Here is a 16,912-nt window from a genome sequence, read left to right as displayed (position 1 = left end):
GACAATGCCCCTATTTTAGGATCTTTAATTTAGTCACCCTTTTGTCATGGGGGATAACATATTGACAGGTTTCAAGGATTAGGGGGTGCACATCTTTGGGAGCCATTATTCTGTCCATCACAAGCGGCCGGCAGGGGAGCTGGGGAGCCCAGCTGAGGTGTCATGGCACGGGGTGCTCTGGGTCAGCAGTGAAACAGGGACCCAGGCCACCAAGGGGGCTTCCAGGGGAGGGAATGAGGCTCAGGCAATGGACTGCAGTGGCAACTGCCAGCATGTTGCACCCTCTCTAAAGAAAACAGAACAAATGCACTAACTGTGTCAGAAGTCACCTTTCCAGGCAGCAGACAATCCAGTCACTGCACAGTCCTGACCCGAGAGGACCGAGAGTGTCCAGTGCAGATGTGAGGACCCTTCTCTGCCATAACCATGATGCCATGGAAGCCAGCTGTCCGCAAGAGTCCAGAAGATGGGAAGAGGCAGGGAGAGGGACTCTAAGAGAAGGGGCTTGTCTGGGGTCCTTATATATTACAGAGAGAAAGACAAGGGAGAGTATTTGTGACCCTTCCCACATTCATTTTTCATTCAGAACAACCTTGCAAGTTGGCATCTTAGAAAAAGTCATCTGGGATTCTGCCTAAAAGAGAGAGAGAGAAAAAAAAAGAGGTTCTGGACATTCTTCCCCCTCTGTTTAGGACACATGTTCCAGAAGGAACACAGGTGTCACCGAAGGCGGGTGTGTGGGTGGGACGGTGAGTGGGCAGCCACTGCATTAGAGAAAAACATGGCTAATGCATCCAAGAATTAGTCTTTAGTGGCCGAATTAGAGTGCTGACAAAGCCCGATTACTCTGCTCATTAAGAGGACTGGTCTGGACTGGACTAACCATTCTCCAATTAACTCCTTGGCACTTGGCTGTAATAATGATTGAACTAAGCCATTTGACTCCCAGTGTGGCTGGAAGAGCAGATGCGGGCAAACTCACTGCTTCGTTCTGACATTCATCCTCACTAGGAATGAAGGATTTATTCACTTGTAGCTTCTTGCAGGAGCTCCAGAATTCCATGCAAGTAGAAAGGATCTGACCGGCAGAGGCTCCGGCCCAAGACAAATGGGAGCCTTTGGCTCAAATCCCAGCCCTGGCATTGTTTCTGGGGAGACCTGGGCCTGTGCCTTACTGTCTCTTTGTGTAGGAGGAAGGGAGATGACCACCACCAGGGGCCTGGGGCCGGGGCTCCTGCCTCGCTTGCTCCTGCCCCTTCCTCCAGGTGTGGGGGGCCATGCTCCCCTGCCCCCGCCACTGGAAGCCCAGCACTCTTCTCCTTGGAGGGTGGGGGGTTGGTGCTAGAAGAACAGGACGGGGCTTACAAAGAACACGTGGGCCTCATCTAAGAAGATCCAAACCTCTCAAATAGACAGGTTATGGTGTGGTTTTCCTGTGTGAAAATCATAGCGTTTTGTTGTTTTTTCTCGGTAGTCTCAAACTGGTGACCAGAGTATAAAGGTAGACTGCAGAACATTTGTTGAGTCTGATGATGAATGGTTTTAAATGAGAAAATACTAAACATGGGGAGGTTTTACATCAAAGTCTGATTCGAACTTCTGGACAGTTGGAAAGGCAGCCCCAGGCCTGGATTCTTAGATGGCCTGGAGCCGTGTGGTGGCTGAGTCTTCAGGAAGGACCCACCTTCACCCAGCCAGGCATCTTCCTCTTTCTCCCCACCCCTCATGACTAGAGTTCAGGCTCCTGCAGAATGCTCTCGAGGGTTTACAAACTGGGCAGGGCCATGTCCTCTCTGGTGACTGTTAACGAGTTCTGGCACAGAGACAGCAACGGCCAGCAGAATGAATCTCACTCCTGCATCTTGTGCTCAATTGCAATTTTTCAGAGATGCATTTTTTTTTTTTTTCCTTGCATGAGCTGGGGGCGCCTGTCCTCTTGCTGGTCGATTGAGGCTGTCACTCAAGCTGTGTCTTTTTTTTTTTTTTTAAAGATTTTATTTATTTATTTGACAGAGAGAGACATAGTGAGAGAGGGAACACAAGCAGGGGGAGCGGGAGAGGGAGAAGCAGGCTTCCCGCCGAGCAGGGAGCCCGATGTGGGGCTCGATCCCAGGGTCCTGGGACCATGACCTGAGCCGAAGGCAGACGCTTAACGACTGAGCCACCCAGGCGCCCCTCAAGCTGTGTCTTCCAGTAAGTGGAACATGCTGTGAAACATCAGCAGGTTCCCCTCCAAGCACCAAGAAGTCCAACGGGAAGATCATTAGAATTTGTGACAATGAGTCAACCACATCCAAATAATGGTAGAGCCGGGAGGGGCTGCAAATTAATAAACCTTTCCTGTGTGAGCTGGCAGCTGGGCATTCTTCTCTGCTCCTGTCTGCGTTTGCACATGACTAGCTGCAGGCTTGAGGGATTTGCATTAGCAGATCATAAGTGAAAATCCCATTAAAATGACATTCTCCTCATCATTAGGATCCCTTTAGTGAGGTGCACTGGATTGTCAGGGACATTTACTGGAGCGGCCCGATAACAGACTTGCCTGGCAGTCTGTCCACCCTGGCAACAGCTTTCTGAGGTGTGGGGCAAAGGGGCTGCGCTGCTGGAAGCACACAGCTCCTCTGTGGCAACTGCCTCCCCCGCCCCCACTTCCCCACGCTCCTCAAGAGCTCCATGCTTATGCTTATCATGCCCTGGATTCAATGCGCATGAGAAGCCTCTGCCGAGTGCTTGAGCTCCTGGCCTGGCCGTGGAGAAAGGAAAGGGGGGACCCTGGTTCTAACGCAGCCCCTGCCACTGGCCTGAGCTGTATTTACTTAAATTTGGTAAATTTTATGAATGTCATACTCGCATTATTCACATTTACCCACCCTTAAATTCTCCTTGAATAACAAAATTCTTCGATGATAGTCCATTCTTTTGGGGATAAAGTACCAACTCAATAACATGATGTGAAAAGCCTCTTGGGGTTTAATTGACCCTGCTCCTCTAAACGTGGGTCCTAATACCTGCCAAAGCGATCCCCTTCTGCCCCATCCCTATGGTCTACCACACTTCTCCTGAAGCCTGCCGTCCTACTCACCTCTGCCATCTTGGCTGCCTGGCTCCACATCACTGAGCCCTCAGCGCTCTGTTCAGACAATGTCCCCTCTTAGGGGCTTTTCCAGGCCCTTAGTCCCAGGTCCATGTCAGGTGTCTCTAGAATGGGCTCCCACAGACTCCCCACACCTGGCCCCCTGCCTTCTGCCCCAGCACATATCGATGTAAACTGTTTCTGTGTTGGTTGCCCCATGATTGTGGATACCTATAGAGAGCAGGAGCTTCTGTTTCAGCAGCTGATCCCGGTACCGAGCACAGAGCCTGGCACATAGTTTGTGTTCAGCCTAAACTGCTGACTAAAGAACTAGATGAAGCCCCATTAGGCATTAGAATATTTATTATACTTCTGGGAGCTCCAAGGTGGGTCAGTAGACTGGCTTGAGTCCTTTCTGGCCCAGGCCAGAAAGTTCTGCAATAATTACAGAGTCACTACTGGGCAAATACAGTAAAATCTTTGGAATTAGCTATCAAGATAAAAGCCAAATGGCCTTTGAGAGCCAAATGGTAAAATTTTAGAATTTTAAAATGCTGCATAAAATGAATCAAAAGATCAATTAATCACCAGGAGGTTTTAAAAGGTCTCTGGATTTTTCTCTTCTCTTTCCTCTCTCCCTCCCTCATGTCGTCTCTCCCTTCTTTTGATCTTGACATCCATTTGCTGTTATGCAAACATTTACTGGGCACCAACTGTGTGCTCAGGGCTATAATATGCACTGAGGAGCTGGAGAGAGTAAGACACAATACTGCCTCCCAGGAGCTCAGTGCAAAGTGAGCAGAAAGGCAGGATAAATGGGTTACTAGGGTAAAGTAAGCATCATGATGGAGTTCTGTATGGAGTCTGGGGAGCACCGGGGAGAGGTAAGCCACTCAGGGGGGGTGACCCAAGGTGGCTTCCTGGGGGAGGAGATGTTATCAAGTATGTATATTCTGAACACCAAGTGATTTACATCCAAGAAACTTCTGGAAGGTTCTGTCTACACAGCTGAATAAGGGAGAGAGAGGTCTGTGGCTGGGTCTATATGTACCACTGGATTGCTAATATGAGTGTGGTTGAGGTTTTGTATACCCCATCCACTGTGCCTCCTTTCCAAGGGGCTAGGGTTTCTGATCACCAATAAGTAGCCTTTAAGTTTTTTTAATGTTAATTTTTTTTAGTAAAGAATGCTATGGACTGAATTGTGTCCCCCTCCCCAAATTCATACATTGAAGCACTACCCCCCAGTGTGACTGTACTTAGAGAAGGGCCTTTAGGAGGTGGTCAAGGTTAAAGGAGGTCATAAGGGTGGGACCCTAATCCCATAGGGCCTTATAAGAAGAGGAACAGGTATTCCAGTATCCAAGCTTGCTCTCTCTCTCTCTCTCTCTCTGTCTGCCATGTGAGAAGAAGACTGTCTACAGGACCGAAAGACGGCCCTCACTGGGGAGCTGAATCAGCTGGCACCTTGATCTTGGACTTCCCAGACCAGAACTGTGGGAAATCCATGTCTGTTGTCTAAGCTCCCCCCTCCCCCCGCCCCCAGCTGTGATACTTTGTTATGGCAGCCCCAGCTGACTGAGACAAGGAAGAAGACAAGGTTTAAGCAAAGTGAAGATTTGACAGTTTCATGGAGTTTCATCAAGACTATAAACACTTGCATCTAAATGACAATTCTGATCTCTAAATTAAAAATATTTAAAATTTAGAGGTGAAAACATTTTAAATTAGCAAGCTTACTGAAGAAGCAGCACAGCGTAATGAAATAGGGCAGGTCCAGCCATGGTTCACTGTGTGCCCTTGGGCAGGTCACAAGACCATGGTTCCTGCCTCATTTCATCCACTGGGCAGACCCAGGGAGCAGAGGTGAGAGAGAGCTCAGGGGCAGTGTGCCTGATACAGAGCAGACACCGATAAATGAGATCCGAAGAACCGGGAAGGTGTTCGGTGAACCTCAGCCCTTCCTTAAATGCACCACTTTGGGCCCAGACTTCAGTATTCCTCGAGTCATTCTATCTTTATCTGTAGAACCAGAATTCCTTCCTCACCTATTTTTAATTCCCAACCCTGTGACTTCATTTGCCTGTATCAGGACTTCTCAATCCCATCTTAGAAAATGCTGCAGGGCATCTGTAATCATCCTGGCCAGTATAGCAATGTTCTTATTAAACCCCCCACAATATAGAATTTATTTTAATTCATCTCAATTCGTATTATGTATTTAAATATATCCCATGTAAGCCATATGGCACTTTAGAAGGTAGCTGAGAGGTTGCTGGGAAATCAAATAAGCAATGTCAAGATTTCATAATTTCTGCAATACCCAGAATTCCTAACTCAGAGAAACATACACTAAATCCAGATGCCATATTTGCAAAACCCCAGACTCCAACAGGATGGGATTTATTGGGACTAGATCAGGCAGTTGCCACTGGGCTTCCTCAAGCATCTTTCCATCAGCTTGGCATCCTTGACCTTGTCACATTGCCTTAAGTTCCAGCACTGAGAGGTTCCCTGAGGTTAATGAATCTATCTTTTAAAGAGCATATGTCTGTGCTTCTGTGTGGATGAAAGGGGGCAGCTATCATTCTCATCTCAATGTAAATGAGTTTTCCTTCTGGAATGCTTCCCAGTAGCACTCTCCGAAACTAGCCATACCCGGGGCCTGGGTAGATGCCCGTAAGAAAGAGAGAGAAGGGGAAGGATTCTGGAACATTCAGCCCTAGACAAGGTGATGCAGGCAGCACACACAGTGGGCTTTAGGGGAAGAAAGGAAGCCTGAGGTCCCCAGAAGCACTCAGGATATGGGTGGGGTGCCAGACAGTAAGACCCTGGAATGAGCATCATCTCACCTGCTTCATTAAGCTGACCCGTTCCACAGTCCCCTTCCCTATCTGCCGGCATTCTCCCCCTTGATGGTTTAAAACCATTCTTAAAAATTCACGTGTGCCCTCCCCTCTGCCCCCCAGTTCAAGTCTAAGTGAAGGCCAGTGCTAGGCTTGCTGCCCAGAACCTTCCTCAGTGGCACAGCCCCCCAGAGGAGTGACCGCCCCCTCCACGATCTCAGCCCTGCACGGCCTTTGGAGACAGACGCTTCAAAGCTTTTCCCTCCAACCAGACCCTTCATTTGTTATTGACAAGGATGACACAGTGGCCCTTGTGATCACAGGCAGGAGGCTCTGGAGTGAGTCACAGGTTTTGCACTTCAGAAAAGAACGCGCGCGGCTCCCAGTGTGCCATGTCACTGTTTACTTCAAGGTCCTCGGGCCCCTTGTTCTCAACCTGTGTCGCCAAAAGCAAGGCTGCACCGTCACCCGAAGGAGATAAGAGAACATCACAGAGGAGGTACGGCGCTTACGATATAAACATGTACTCACAGAGATCACAAACTGGGCCTGGGGACCAAGAGGACCAGCATCCCAGGAGCCCAATGGGGAGCAAATGGACAAGATACATGTGGGCAGGTCCAGCAGCTGCTGGGCGGGGTCCCAGCGGGCAAGTGTGGCCCTCCCCCTCCAGCTGGGCTTACGGCAGCAGTTTTTCTCTTGACTTTAAGATGCTATGTGTCTCCCTGAGCTGATTTTCCCAAACTCAGCAAGCGAGCACAACTTTGAGGTGCCTCCTCACTGCTACCGTCACTGAAGCACACCTACCACCCCTGCAAAGGGGGGTGCTGGGGTGAGGGGTGAGGGGTGAGCTGAGTGCCATACCTGGTCCAGCTTCCAGTGGAACTCCGCGGGGCGGAAGGTGTCGGCCTGGTCGAAGTCCTTGCGCAAGAGAAAGACGAGGCGGCAGTTGTGCAAGTACAGGGCGTAGTGATGTCGGTTCATTTCTGCAAAGCACAGAGACGAGCTGAGTGCTTATGGAATGCCTGCATCCGTCGCTGCCAGAGGGGTCTTCCCGCTACGTCACTGAGCACACCCTCGAAGGGGGAAGGAACGGGCATTCCAGTTTCCCCTTTTACAACCAGATCTAATGAATGTTCTAGAACACACATGGTGGAGCTCACTGAAACGGAAGACAAAGATTCAAGAAAGCAAAACTTCTGCAGAGAAGCCATTTGGGCTTGAAATACCAACCGAACGTATACTCAGATACTGCATTAGGCCTAGGATAAAGCTTATGTAGGTTAACGAGTTTTGTTTGTTTTTGTACAAATACTTCTGAGAAGGCTACAGGGGCTCTCCGACAATCACGTCAGCTACCCTGGGCTTCTTTAACACAACTGGTTTCTCCTAGAGTGCTGGGCTTATGTTTCATTTCTTCAGGCTTGACAATGGTGACCACAGAACATGTCTCCTCTACCTTATTGTGTGCAGTTAGGGGAAGCGGCTTCATATGTAGTTGCTAGGAGGAGGGGACACATTGATTTTTCAGCATTAGTCATAGTTCCGTGTCTGTCCAAAGCAATGAATAAATACCCCTCTCCCCATACACAACGGATGGGATGTTTTCCTCCTCTGATATAAAGACTTCCTTTTCTGCTTAGGAAATCTCACATCATGGGTCCCAGTCATCATGTCCGGCAGCCACAAGATAATAGCCGTTGGGAGGGGAGGAGCTGTTTGACCAATACTCAGAGAACTCAACATCATATACTACGTAGTAGCATACACTGAAATCTACTACGAGGCGCATGCTCCATAAATGACAGATGGATGAGTGGGTGACCTGTTGTCGTAGAAAGAACATGGGCCCTAGAGTCAGACAGACTTTGGGTGGAGTTGTATCTTCGGATGATTCTGGGAGAATTTTTTAGCCTTGTGTCATGACAGGGATGCTAGATTGTCCTAATGAATCATGGGAATAGGATAATGAGATTGATTCTTGTACATCCTGTATAAACCTTGAGATTTGAGTGTGAGGAATCAATACCAATCCCACTTCTAGGCCTGGGCTAGGTTGGTTTCCCTGCCACCGTGATTGGTTCAGGACCCAGGCCCAAGTCAGGCCACGCAGGCCCTTTTCCCAGCCACAGTGCTTCTGTCGAGAAAGTGATTCGGTTCAAGCTAGTGATGCGGGAGCTTTTCTGAGTGGTTCCAAAAAAGAACTCTCTTTTATCAGAAAGCAAATAGGAGAGACACACTTTCTTTCTAGAAGTTGTAGTATATAACTGGGAGGCATGGGGCAGCTGCAGCCCTGTTTGCTAACATGAAATCAATACATATATGGAGGCAGATCTGAGAAATTGCAGAGAAAAGGGCCAAGCCCTTGATCACACTTTGCCTGAAGCTGTCATAGCTCTGGACATTTTCAGTTACAAGAACTCTACATTTCCTTTATTATTTTGATTTCCTTGATCATCTGATACCAGTTTGATGTGTATTTCCTATTTCTTATAACTAAAAGCATCTTAACTGATACAACGAGGAAGTTTGTACAAAGCAGTTGCCAGTGTGGCAGGGTTGGCCTAGGCTAATGTCTGGGTGGCCACACGGCCTTTGGACTGATAAAATGGGGATTTTACTCAATATTTCTTATTCTGGCCTGATTATGGGGATTTTACTCAATATTTCTTATTCCCCTCACAATTGCTCAACTGATTTCCATTATCTATTGTCTACTGTCAGAAAAACATAGAAAGAAGGACTTTTCCCCCTTTATTTTTATTTGGAGTCAGGAGCAGTTGTAGGTGAGGAAGTGGAATGAGAAGAATGAATGGAGGTCTGGAGCATCTTCCAGCCTAGGAAATTTCTCCCTCCCTCTCCCTCTGTCTGTCTGGATTCCTGGAGTCACCGTCCACACTGAGGTCACTGGTTTCTTTAGTGGGCTAGAGACATGGTACACTCAGAAATCCACTTCATTTCTTTTCATGACCCTTGGTGTTCTTTGTGGCAGCTAAATATTTAACAAAAAGAACATTCCACATATACATAGAAGTAAAAATAAGATTTTATTTGGTAATGAAATATGCCAAATGTAATCAGGAGATACCTTTAGGTATTAGGGTTTTAGGGAATTTGTGTAGTCTCCTTTATATTTTTCTGTGTTTTTCAGGTTTTCTGATATAAACATGTCTTGAGAATATATAAAAGCCTAATAAAGCTTTATTTTATAAATAAAGTTTATTCCTGATATTTTTTAAATTTAGGGCAAGCAGGTACTTATAGATTTTTTTTTTTTAAGTCAAAGTAGTTAGAGGAAGCTTCCTTATCTTCTTCGTGCCAGTGCTGAGCTGCCTGTAAAGTGTTGCTCTGAGCCAAGGCCAAGGCGGAGGAGTGCCAGGTCGTGCTGACTCCAGGTGCCGACATGCCCGTGGGGTAGACTGTTCTGATGACAACGAGGCATCATCATTTAAGGCAGCATGTTCAGCCACGGCTGCACAAAAGAATCCCCTAGAAACTCTGACTTCCTGCGCTGGGGTGGGGACTTGGCATCTTTGTATTTTTATGAAAGTGCCAGGTTTTTCTGCTCTACAGCAAGGTTGAGAACCACTGGTGCTCGGGACCAGATCCCATCCTGTTGCTCTGGGTAATCGGCTGCGTTCCCTTGGGCCAGTCTTTCAACCTTTCATGGTTCAACTTCCTCCTCTGTAAGCAAGAACATTGAAATCTGTGTGACCTGCCTGCCAGGGTATTTGATACATTTCAGAAAGGACTCTGTGTGTGCGGTGGCGAACCCCAGCCCGCGCTGCTTTGCCTTGGTATATACGGTCCTAAGCTCTTGTCTCATTGATGCCGGCTTCTGGATCATGAGGGGAGCGCCCTGCCAGGCACCCCAAGGACCAAGCTGCAGGGTGATTCCGGGGATCGTGCGCTGAGCTCTGAACCCGGTCCCAAACCTTGGCGTGATCTCATGCACGTCTACGAGGTCCTTCCTGCATGAAGGTCCCAGAAAAACGCATCCTTGGCATAACCGATCCGACACAGACTTACTTTATGACTAATGAAAGCCAGGCAATTCTGTCTCAGTTTCTACATCTAGAAACATGCTAACACGTACTGTAAGGTGTGATTAAAACAGCAAATGTGGGGTCCTGGGAGTAGCATAATGTGGAATAAAACCAGAAGTTTTATTGATAGTAACACCATCAAGTAAATAAATTGAGCACTGATTTTATCTCTGATGCTGAGTGATTTCATACATTATTTCATGTCTATTTCCCCCACTTTACATACGAGGGAACTGAAGCTCAGAGAGATTAGCAACTCCTCAAAGGCCACAGCTTGGAGTGGCAAGGCTGGGAAACGAACCTTGGTGTCCAGCAGCAGAGGCTGAGCGGTCCGCCACTCTATCCTGCCTTCTCATTGCGGCATCTGCTGGGGCTATTATTTATTTTGGGTATTTTAACAGAAGCAGCGCTTGAAATAGGAAACTGTGGAATTCTACTTTAAGATAGAGTTGTAAAATTTGCATAGGATATCCAAATATTTGTGTGTATGTGTGTGTGCGCGTGTGCGCGTGTGTGCATGCATATGTGTGTGTGTTTGCGCGCATGTGGGATGTGGTGACCAGTGTACGGGATTGGAGTTAGCTGGATCTGAGCTTACATTTCGGTTCTGATCCTTACTGGCTATATAACTTGGGACAGTTATTAACCTCTCAGGGATATTTCCTTATCCTTAAAATGGGAAACACAATAACGCTTTCCTAAATTGTTTGTAGAGATCTGAGAAACTGTCTAGAACAGTAATATCTAACACAGATTGCACTTCTTATGGTTCAGGCACTGTTCTAAAGCACCGCACATACAGTAAGTCCTGCAATCCTATTAAAAACCCTGTGAGGTTGATAATGCTAGAATGTCCATCTTATAGAGGGGGAAAGTGAGGCACAGAGAAACAGGTAAAACAACTTGCCCAATGTCACATCACCAGTAAGTGGTAGCGTGCTTTTAACCACCAAGCAGTGAACTGCCTTGCGCAGGCTTAGCATGGGGGAAATGCCTAGCAAAAGTTAGCTACCGTGATTACGTGTGGCAGTGACTTGGGAAAATTACCATGACGCTTTCATTGAAAATAAACTTTTGGAAGTCTTACTTATATATAATAGAGCAAAGGTGTTGCTGCTTTGAAGGAAGAATGAAGTCTCCCTGCCCCCCAACTCCCACCTCGTATGCAGCAGCCCTAAGTTACTCCTGGGGAGGCTGGGGTTCTGAAGAACCCGGTTTGAAAAGTACTAGTCCCAGCTTTTGCATTTGTTGTGTCTGTGCGTCTACTTTCCCCCCTTTCCTGGTCCCGCTCTACCTCCAGTCCAGGAAATCAGCAGCCAGAAAACCAGAGACGAGAATAGTTTCCCAGGACGCCATCATGCTCTGGCTTTCCCCCCACATTGTGGGTGGCTGTGTCCCTGCCTAACCAGCCGGGATATAACGGGCAGACTCACCAGTCTTATCTGAGTTGCAGAGGATGGTTTCCTTCTCGGCTCTCACACCAGGGCTGGGGCCGTGTTTCATCCACATGGTGATGGTGAACTGGTCTGTCAGGTTCTTGGGCACAATCCCATCGGGGATCTTGGCCCCTTGTCTGCCATCAAACTTGAAGATCATCTCGCTGCTATCCACCAGGAGCCCTGCTGTCCAGTTGGTGGCAGCGCTGGGGGATGGCAAGAGGTCGATGATACCAGAGGAGGCTCCTGCGGGGCATGGGGGCCAGAAAGAACAAAGGGTTATTCCTCATGGAGTGGGTGTCCTCGCCTTCTGTTCTCTGCTCCTGGGTCAGGATGAACTACTCAGTGTAGTTGCTTCGAGATCTGAGCCAACCTTCAGCAAGGTGACTCAGGAAAAGAAGGGCCAAATGCCATCCCTCCCCCTGAGTTCCTTATGGTCTGCAGAGGTGAAGGCATCAGTAACTTACAGACAAAAATGTTGCATGTGACAAGATAAGGTGCAATGAACTACTATACAAGGAAAAGGTGCTGGAGGAATTTCGGGAAACAAGAATTGGGGGAGCGCTTTTTTAAGCAGGGAAATTTCCTGGAGAAGGCCAGAGTTTGATGTGGATCAGGGAATTCATTCATGCATTCATCCATCCATTAACCTATGAGCCATTTATTGAGCGCTGACCACGTGTCAAGACCCCTGCTAGGCACTGGTGGTGTAAACGTGAATCAGCACAGTCCCTGACCTGAGGTAGCTCAGGGCCGAGAAGTGCACAGACAGCTGTGACGCCGTGTGATCAGGGCTGTGATTGGGGAAAGTTCTAGGTCCCGATGCCATGGGAAGGAGTGTGAGCCACTTTGTACTCACCACACTTTTTTTTTTTTTTACAAGCATTATGTTTAGGCCAGATGGTACAGAGGTCGAGAGAACATGGGTTCAGAAGTCCTCAAACTTCAATTTGATGCCTTGCAACACAACTTGCTAGCCTTGTGACTGTGAGCACGTCCCTTAGCCTTTCTGCCTTGCCAGCTCCTGCCATGGTATCGTGAGGCCTGAATGAGAGCCTGCATAAGAGCCTGAGCAGCATGCCGGCCACGTGGCGAATACTCACTCCATGCTACCTGTGACTTTATCCTTATAATGATTATTATTTTTACTACCACTATGATTCCAGGCTAAGGCACGAGCACTAAACCTGAAGCAGGGGAAGTGTCACAGGTAGATTTGTATCTTAGGAAGGTCACACCAGCAGCTTTGTGGAGGGCGGAGCTCAGGTGGGCAGGAGAGGCCAGCCTCGCAGAGAAGACTGGATGCCTCAGCTGGGGGGACCCGTGGGTATCCACTGACTTCCCGCTGAAGATCTCTGCTGCCAGCAGGGGAGCAGGACTTGGCTCTTCAGGGAAGGATAAGGGCCAGGGCTTGCTGATATTGTCAGGGAATAAGAGTCAGGGAGTCTAGGGTGTGCCTGGTGCGGGGAGTCAGTGCTTTCCCAGGACCACACTGGCCAGGCAGTCACAGGGCTGATGGGTTTAATGGACAGTAGTTGTGTGCGTTACCTGATCTTTGTCAGAGATCACTGGACTTCTCAGTTCTGTATATCAGAGTCTCATCTCACCTAAGGTTTGGGTTCCAAAGTCAGCTTCCACAAACAGCCACAGTTAAAATGGCCCTTGAGAGTCCTTCGGGAAGTGCCACATTGGAAATGAATATACCTCTCTGAAAACACTTAACCAGCCAGTTTTCCCTCTAGTCTTGGAGCAGATCATCAAGTCTAGGGTTCAGCACCCACCGGTTTGCAATAGAAATTTATGCTATGTGAGAAACAGGTATCCTTAGAACCCGTTGCTGTGTTTAGCTGTGAGAGGCTCGCCCTGCGAGAGGCCTCCAGGAACTGTGGTGTCTGAGAGGGCGGGAGATTCCGATCTGCCAATTCAGGATCGCCCTGCAGCTGATGCTTATCAAGGGGGATGCGGGGATGGTGCTGACTGCATCATCTACCTGTGTATTTCCTAGGGTTGGGGAATTGGGGCCAGGCCCGACACACAGCAGGCACTCCATCAACATTTATAACTGCGCTTTCTCCCACCCGGCGCCTCCATGAGGTCCTTCTAGCCATCTACCCAATGCTCAGGTGTGCCTGCCCAGGCAGCCTCATGTCCGGGCCCCACCCCTCTCCTCGGTATTTACTTGTTCTCATCCCATGCCCCTGCAGCCTTGTCTGGTATCCATTTTATTTATCTCGTAAGTTGACTCACACTAATATTTTAATGACTAACAAAGCCTTAAGGGCAATCACCCTCCAGAGGTGTCTGCAAGAAATAAATGTATCTAGACGGTAGCAGGTAGAGATTTGGGGGTGGTTTAGGAGTGGAAGATAGGTGGTATTTTGGAGCAAATTCATTGTCTTAGAACCCCTAGAATAATGCAACATGGCAACTGCTTCTTTGACCCATAGGTAAGTTGGCTCTGATGCCAGGATTTGCCCAGTTCGTAGACAGCCCGGTAACTGGCACACTCAGACAGAGTGTCAGTTCCTGAAATTCCAGGTGGCCAGACAGGTGCAGGCTGAGTGCTCAGGGCTCCTGACTTCCTGCTCAGGCCAAGGAAGCCAATGCAGAGTCTAGCAGAGCCGGAGTAAAGGTGGGAGCCAGCTTTGCCACCAATACCATTATTATTAGTTTCCTAGCAACCAGTTTTGGGGCACTGAGCACCAGACCTGAATTAAGTACTACAGAGCTGTTTCTCCGTTACTCCTCTATGTGGTAAATACTATTGTGATTCCAGTCTGCGGGTGAGAACCTAGGCTCAGAGAGCCCAGGATCACAACCAGCCAGTGAGCGGGCCCATCTGCAGGGCTTTCCAGCTCCAAAGCCTGATGCCTCCCATGGCACCACCTCAGTGAAGCTCGAGGGAAATCTTGTAACCTCCTCCCCTTTTTACAATTGGAAAACAAAGCCCAGAGAAGGGAAACGACTTGACCAAGGTCACACAGCCCCTGAGCTAGCTAGAGGCAGGCCCAGCTCTCAGATTCCCAGCTAGTGTTCATTCTACCGCACAGTATGGTGTCTTCCAAGCACACAGCACAGTCCCCTGGGATCCCACCTCCCCACACAGGTGGCTGTCTGCAGAGAGGCACGTTGAAGACAGCATGTGCCCTGGTAAGGCCACCGATGCAGACTTCCTTGATTCCGTGGTGAGAGGAGCGGCAGGCCACCCCACCTAACCCACAGATGTTGCCTACCAGAAAGCATCAAGCTGTAAGGAACCAGATGGTGCAGACTTCCCCAACTTAGCAGCTTGTATTTCATTTCTCCGTGCACTTAAACAAACTGAAAGAGATTTACTTTCTCCCAAAGTTCCTCTCTCTCCTCTCCTCAAGGGATCTCATGGAAAGCTGTGGGTAAACAGGGCCCGTCACTTGCAAAGATGGCACAGCATCATCTGCACACAGGGTGGATTTAAGAAGCTCCTTGGGAATCTGTGCGAAGGTCTCTGGGACCCTTCAGGCTGCTTAGAGTCCACACTGGTCTGGTGCACAGCAGTTGTAGCTTGAGTGGGGGGAGCTTGGAACCAGAGTTGAGGTGTGATTCAAGGTCCCCGAGCCCTAGCGTGGGGAAGCCTCTCTGAGTCAGCAAGTAGATAAAGATGGGGTGAATGAGGCAGATTTCAGGACACACTGTAGTGTGAACGCATCAATGGAGCCTGAGGGCACTGAACTTCTTAATTGCAGGGTTTGCATTCAGCTCTGGATGACGTCGGTCAGGGCAGAGTGTCCTTAGCACTTTGAGGTGAGCCTGTGGCAATAGTGATTGACATGGAGCCTCAGGTCATGCCTCCTCATGGTCTACAACAGGGCAAGAATGAGTGGGAGGGTCTCAGGGGAGAGGAACCATTGTAACCAAAGACACAGGCCTCATTCTGTGGAGTATTCTCACAATAGCAATGTCAACTCCTTGTTATCTCCATAAATATTTATGTAACGTCTAGGTTATGTCAGGCACTGTGGGGAGAAGGCAGCAATGAACCAAACAGAAGTTGGTCCTACCTTTAGGGACCCGGTAGAAAATCTTTACCTTTGGTGGGTGGACCAGGTCAGTGGCAGAGAGTGTCAGGGGAGGACAGGGAGGCCCTCTTGACAAATGCTGTACTAGGGCTGCGTGTTGGTGGAAAGCATTCTGTTCTCACATGCTTCTCTGACCCACTGATGTCACTTAGCCATGTGACTTGCTCTGACCAATATAATGTGAGTGCAAGTGACATGTCATTTTAGGGCAGAAGCTTTAACCGACTGAGTCACCCAGGCGCCCCCCGCCCCAGGCAGAAGCTTTAAGAGCCAGTTTGCGGTTCTCCACGTGTCTTTTCCATGTGCATGAGATACACAGTGCTCTACATAAAGGCTATTTGTTAGGCATCCGAATTGGCAAAGAAGAAGTCAAACTCTCACTGTTTGCAGATGATATGATACTTTATGTGGAAAACCCAAAAGACTCCATCCCAAAACTGCTAGAACTCATACAGGAATTCAGTAAAGTGGCAGGATATAAAATCAATGCACAGAAATCAGTGGCATTCCTATACACCAACAACAAGACAGAAGAAAGAGAAATTAAGGAGTCGATCTCACTTACAATTGCACCCAAAACCATAAGATACCTAGGAATAAATCTAACCAAAGAGGCAAACAAACTGTACTCAGAAAACTATAAAATACTCATGAAAGAAATTGAGGAAGACACAAAGAAATGGAAAAACATTCCATGCTCATGGATTGGAAGAACAAGTATTGTGAAAATGTCTATGCTATCTAGAGCAATCTACCCACTTAATGCAATCCCTATCAAATACCATCAACTTTTTTTGAAGAAATGGAACAAATAATCCTAAAATTTGTATGGAACCAGAAAGACCCAGAATAGCCAGAGGAATGTTGAAAGAGAAAAGCAAAGCTGGCGGCCTCACAATTCCGGACTTCAAGCTCTATGACAAAGCTGTCATCATCAACACAGTATGGTACTGGCACAAAAACAGACACATAGATCAATGGAACAGAACAGAGACCCCAGGAATGGACCCTCAACTCTATGTTCAACTAATCTTTGACGAAGCAGGAAAGAATGTCCAATGGAAAAAACACAGTCTCTTCAACAAATGGTGTGGGGAAAATTGGACAGCCACATGCAGAAAAATGAAACTGGACCATTTCCTTACGCCACACACAAAAATAGACTCCAAATGGTTGAAAGACCTAAATGTGAGACAGGAGTCCATCAAAATCCTAGAAGAGAACACAGGAAGCAACCTCTTCGACCTCAGCTACAGCAACTTCTTCCTAGAAACATCGCCAAAGGCAAGGGAAGCAAGGGTAAAAATGAACTATTGGGACTTCATCAAGATAAAAAGCTTCTGCACAGCAAAGGAAACAGTCAACAAAACCAAAAGACAGCTGACAGAATGGGAGAAAATATTTGCAAATGACATATCAGATAAAGGGCTAGTATCCAAAATCTATAAAGAACTTA

The 16,912-nt window shown here is 48.0% G+C and overlaps 1 protein-coding gene across 1 annotated transcript in view; it reads right to left on the bottom strand.

The window, feature by feature from the left end:
- Nucleotides 1-16,912, bottom strand: part of CLSTN2 (calsyntenin 2) — a 528,546-nt gene that overhangs the window by 85,977 nt on the left and 425,657 nt on the right. The window contains exons 6-7 of the mRNA XM_081804133.1: nt 11,399-11,647; nt 6,784-6,905 (exon numbers count right to left, since the gene is read on the bottom strand). Of these exons, the coding sequence (XP_081660259.1) occupies nt 6,784-6,905; nt 11,399-11,647 (371 nt within the window). The remainder of the gene's footprint in view (nt 1-6,783; nt 6,906-11,398; nt 11,648-16,912) is intronic.

Source organism: Leptonychotes weddellii, chromosome 1 (assembly GCF_054177405.1).
Source record: "Leptonychotes weddellii isolate Sample4059 chromosome 1, ASM5417740v2, whole genome shotgun sequence".
Classification (NCBI taxonomy): domain Eukaryota; kingdom Metazoa; phylum Chordata; class Mammalia; order Carnivora; family Phocidae; genus Leptonychotes; species Leptonychotes weddellii.
Note: the sequence above shows the minus strand (reverse complement) of the source record. Positions and strands in the feature narration are given on the sequence as shown.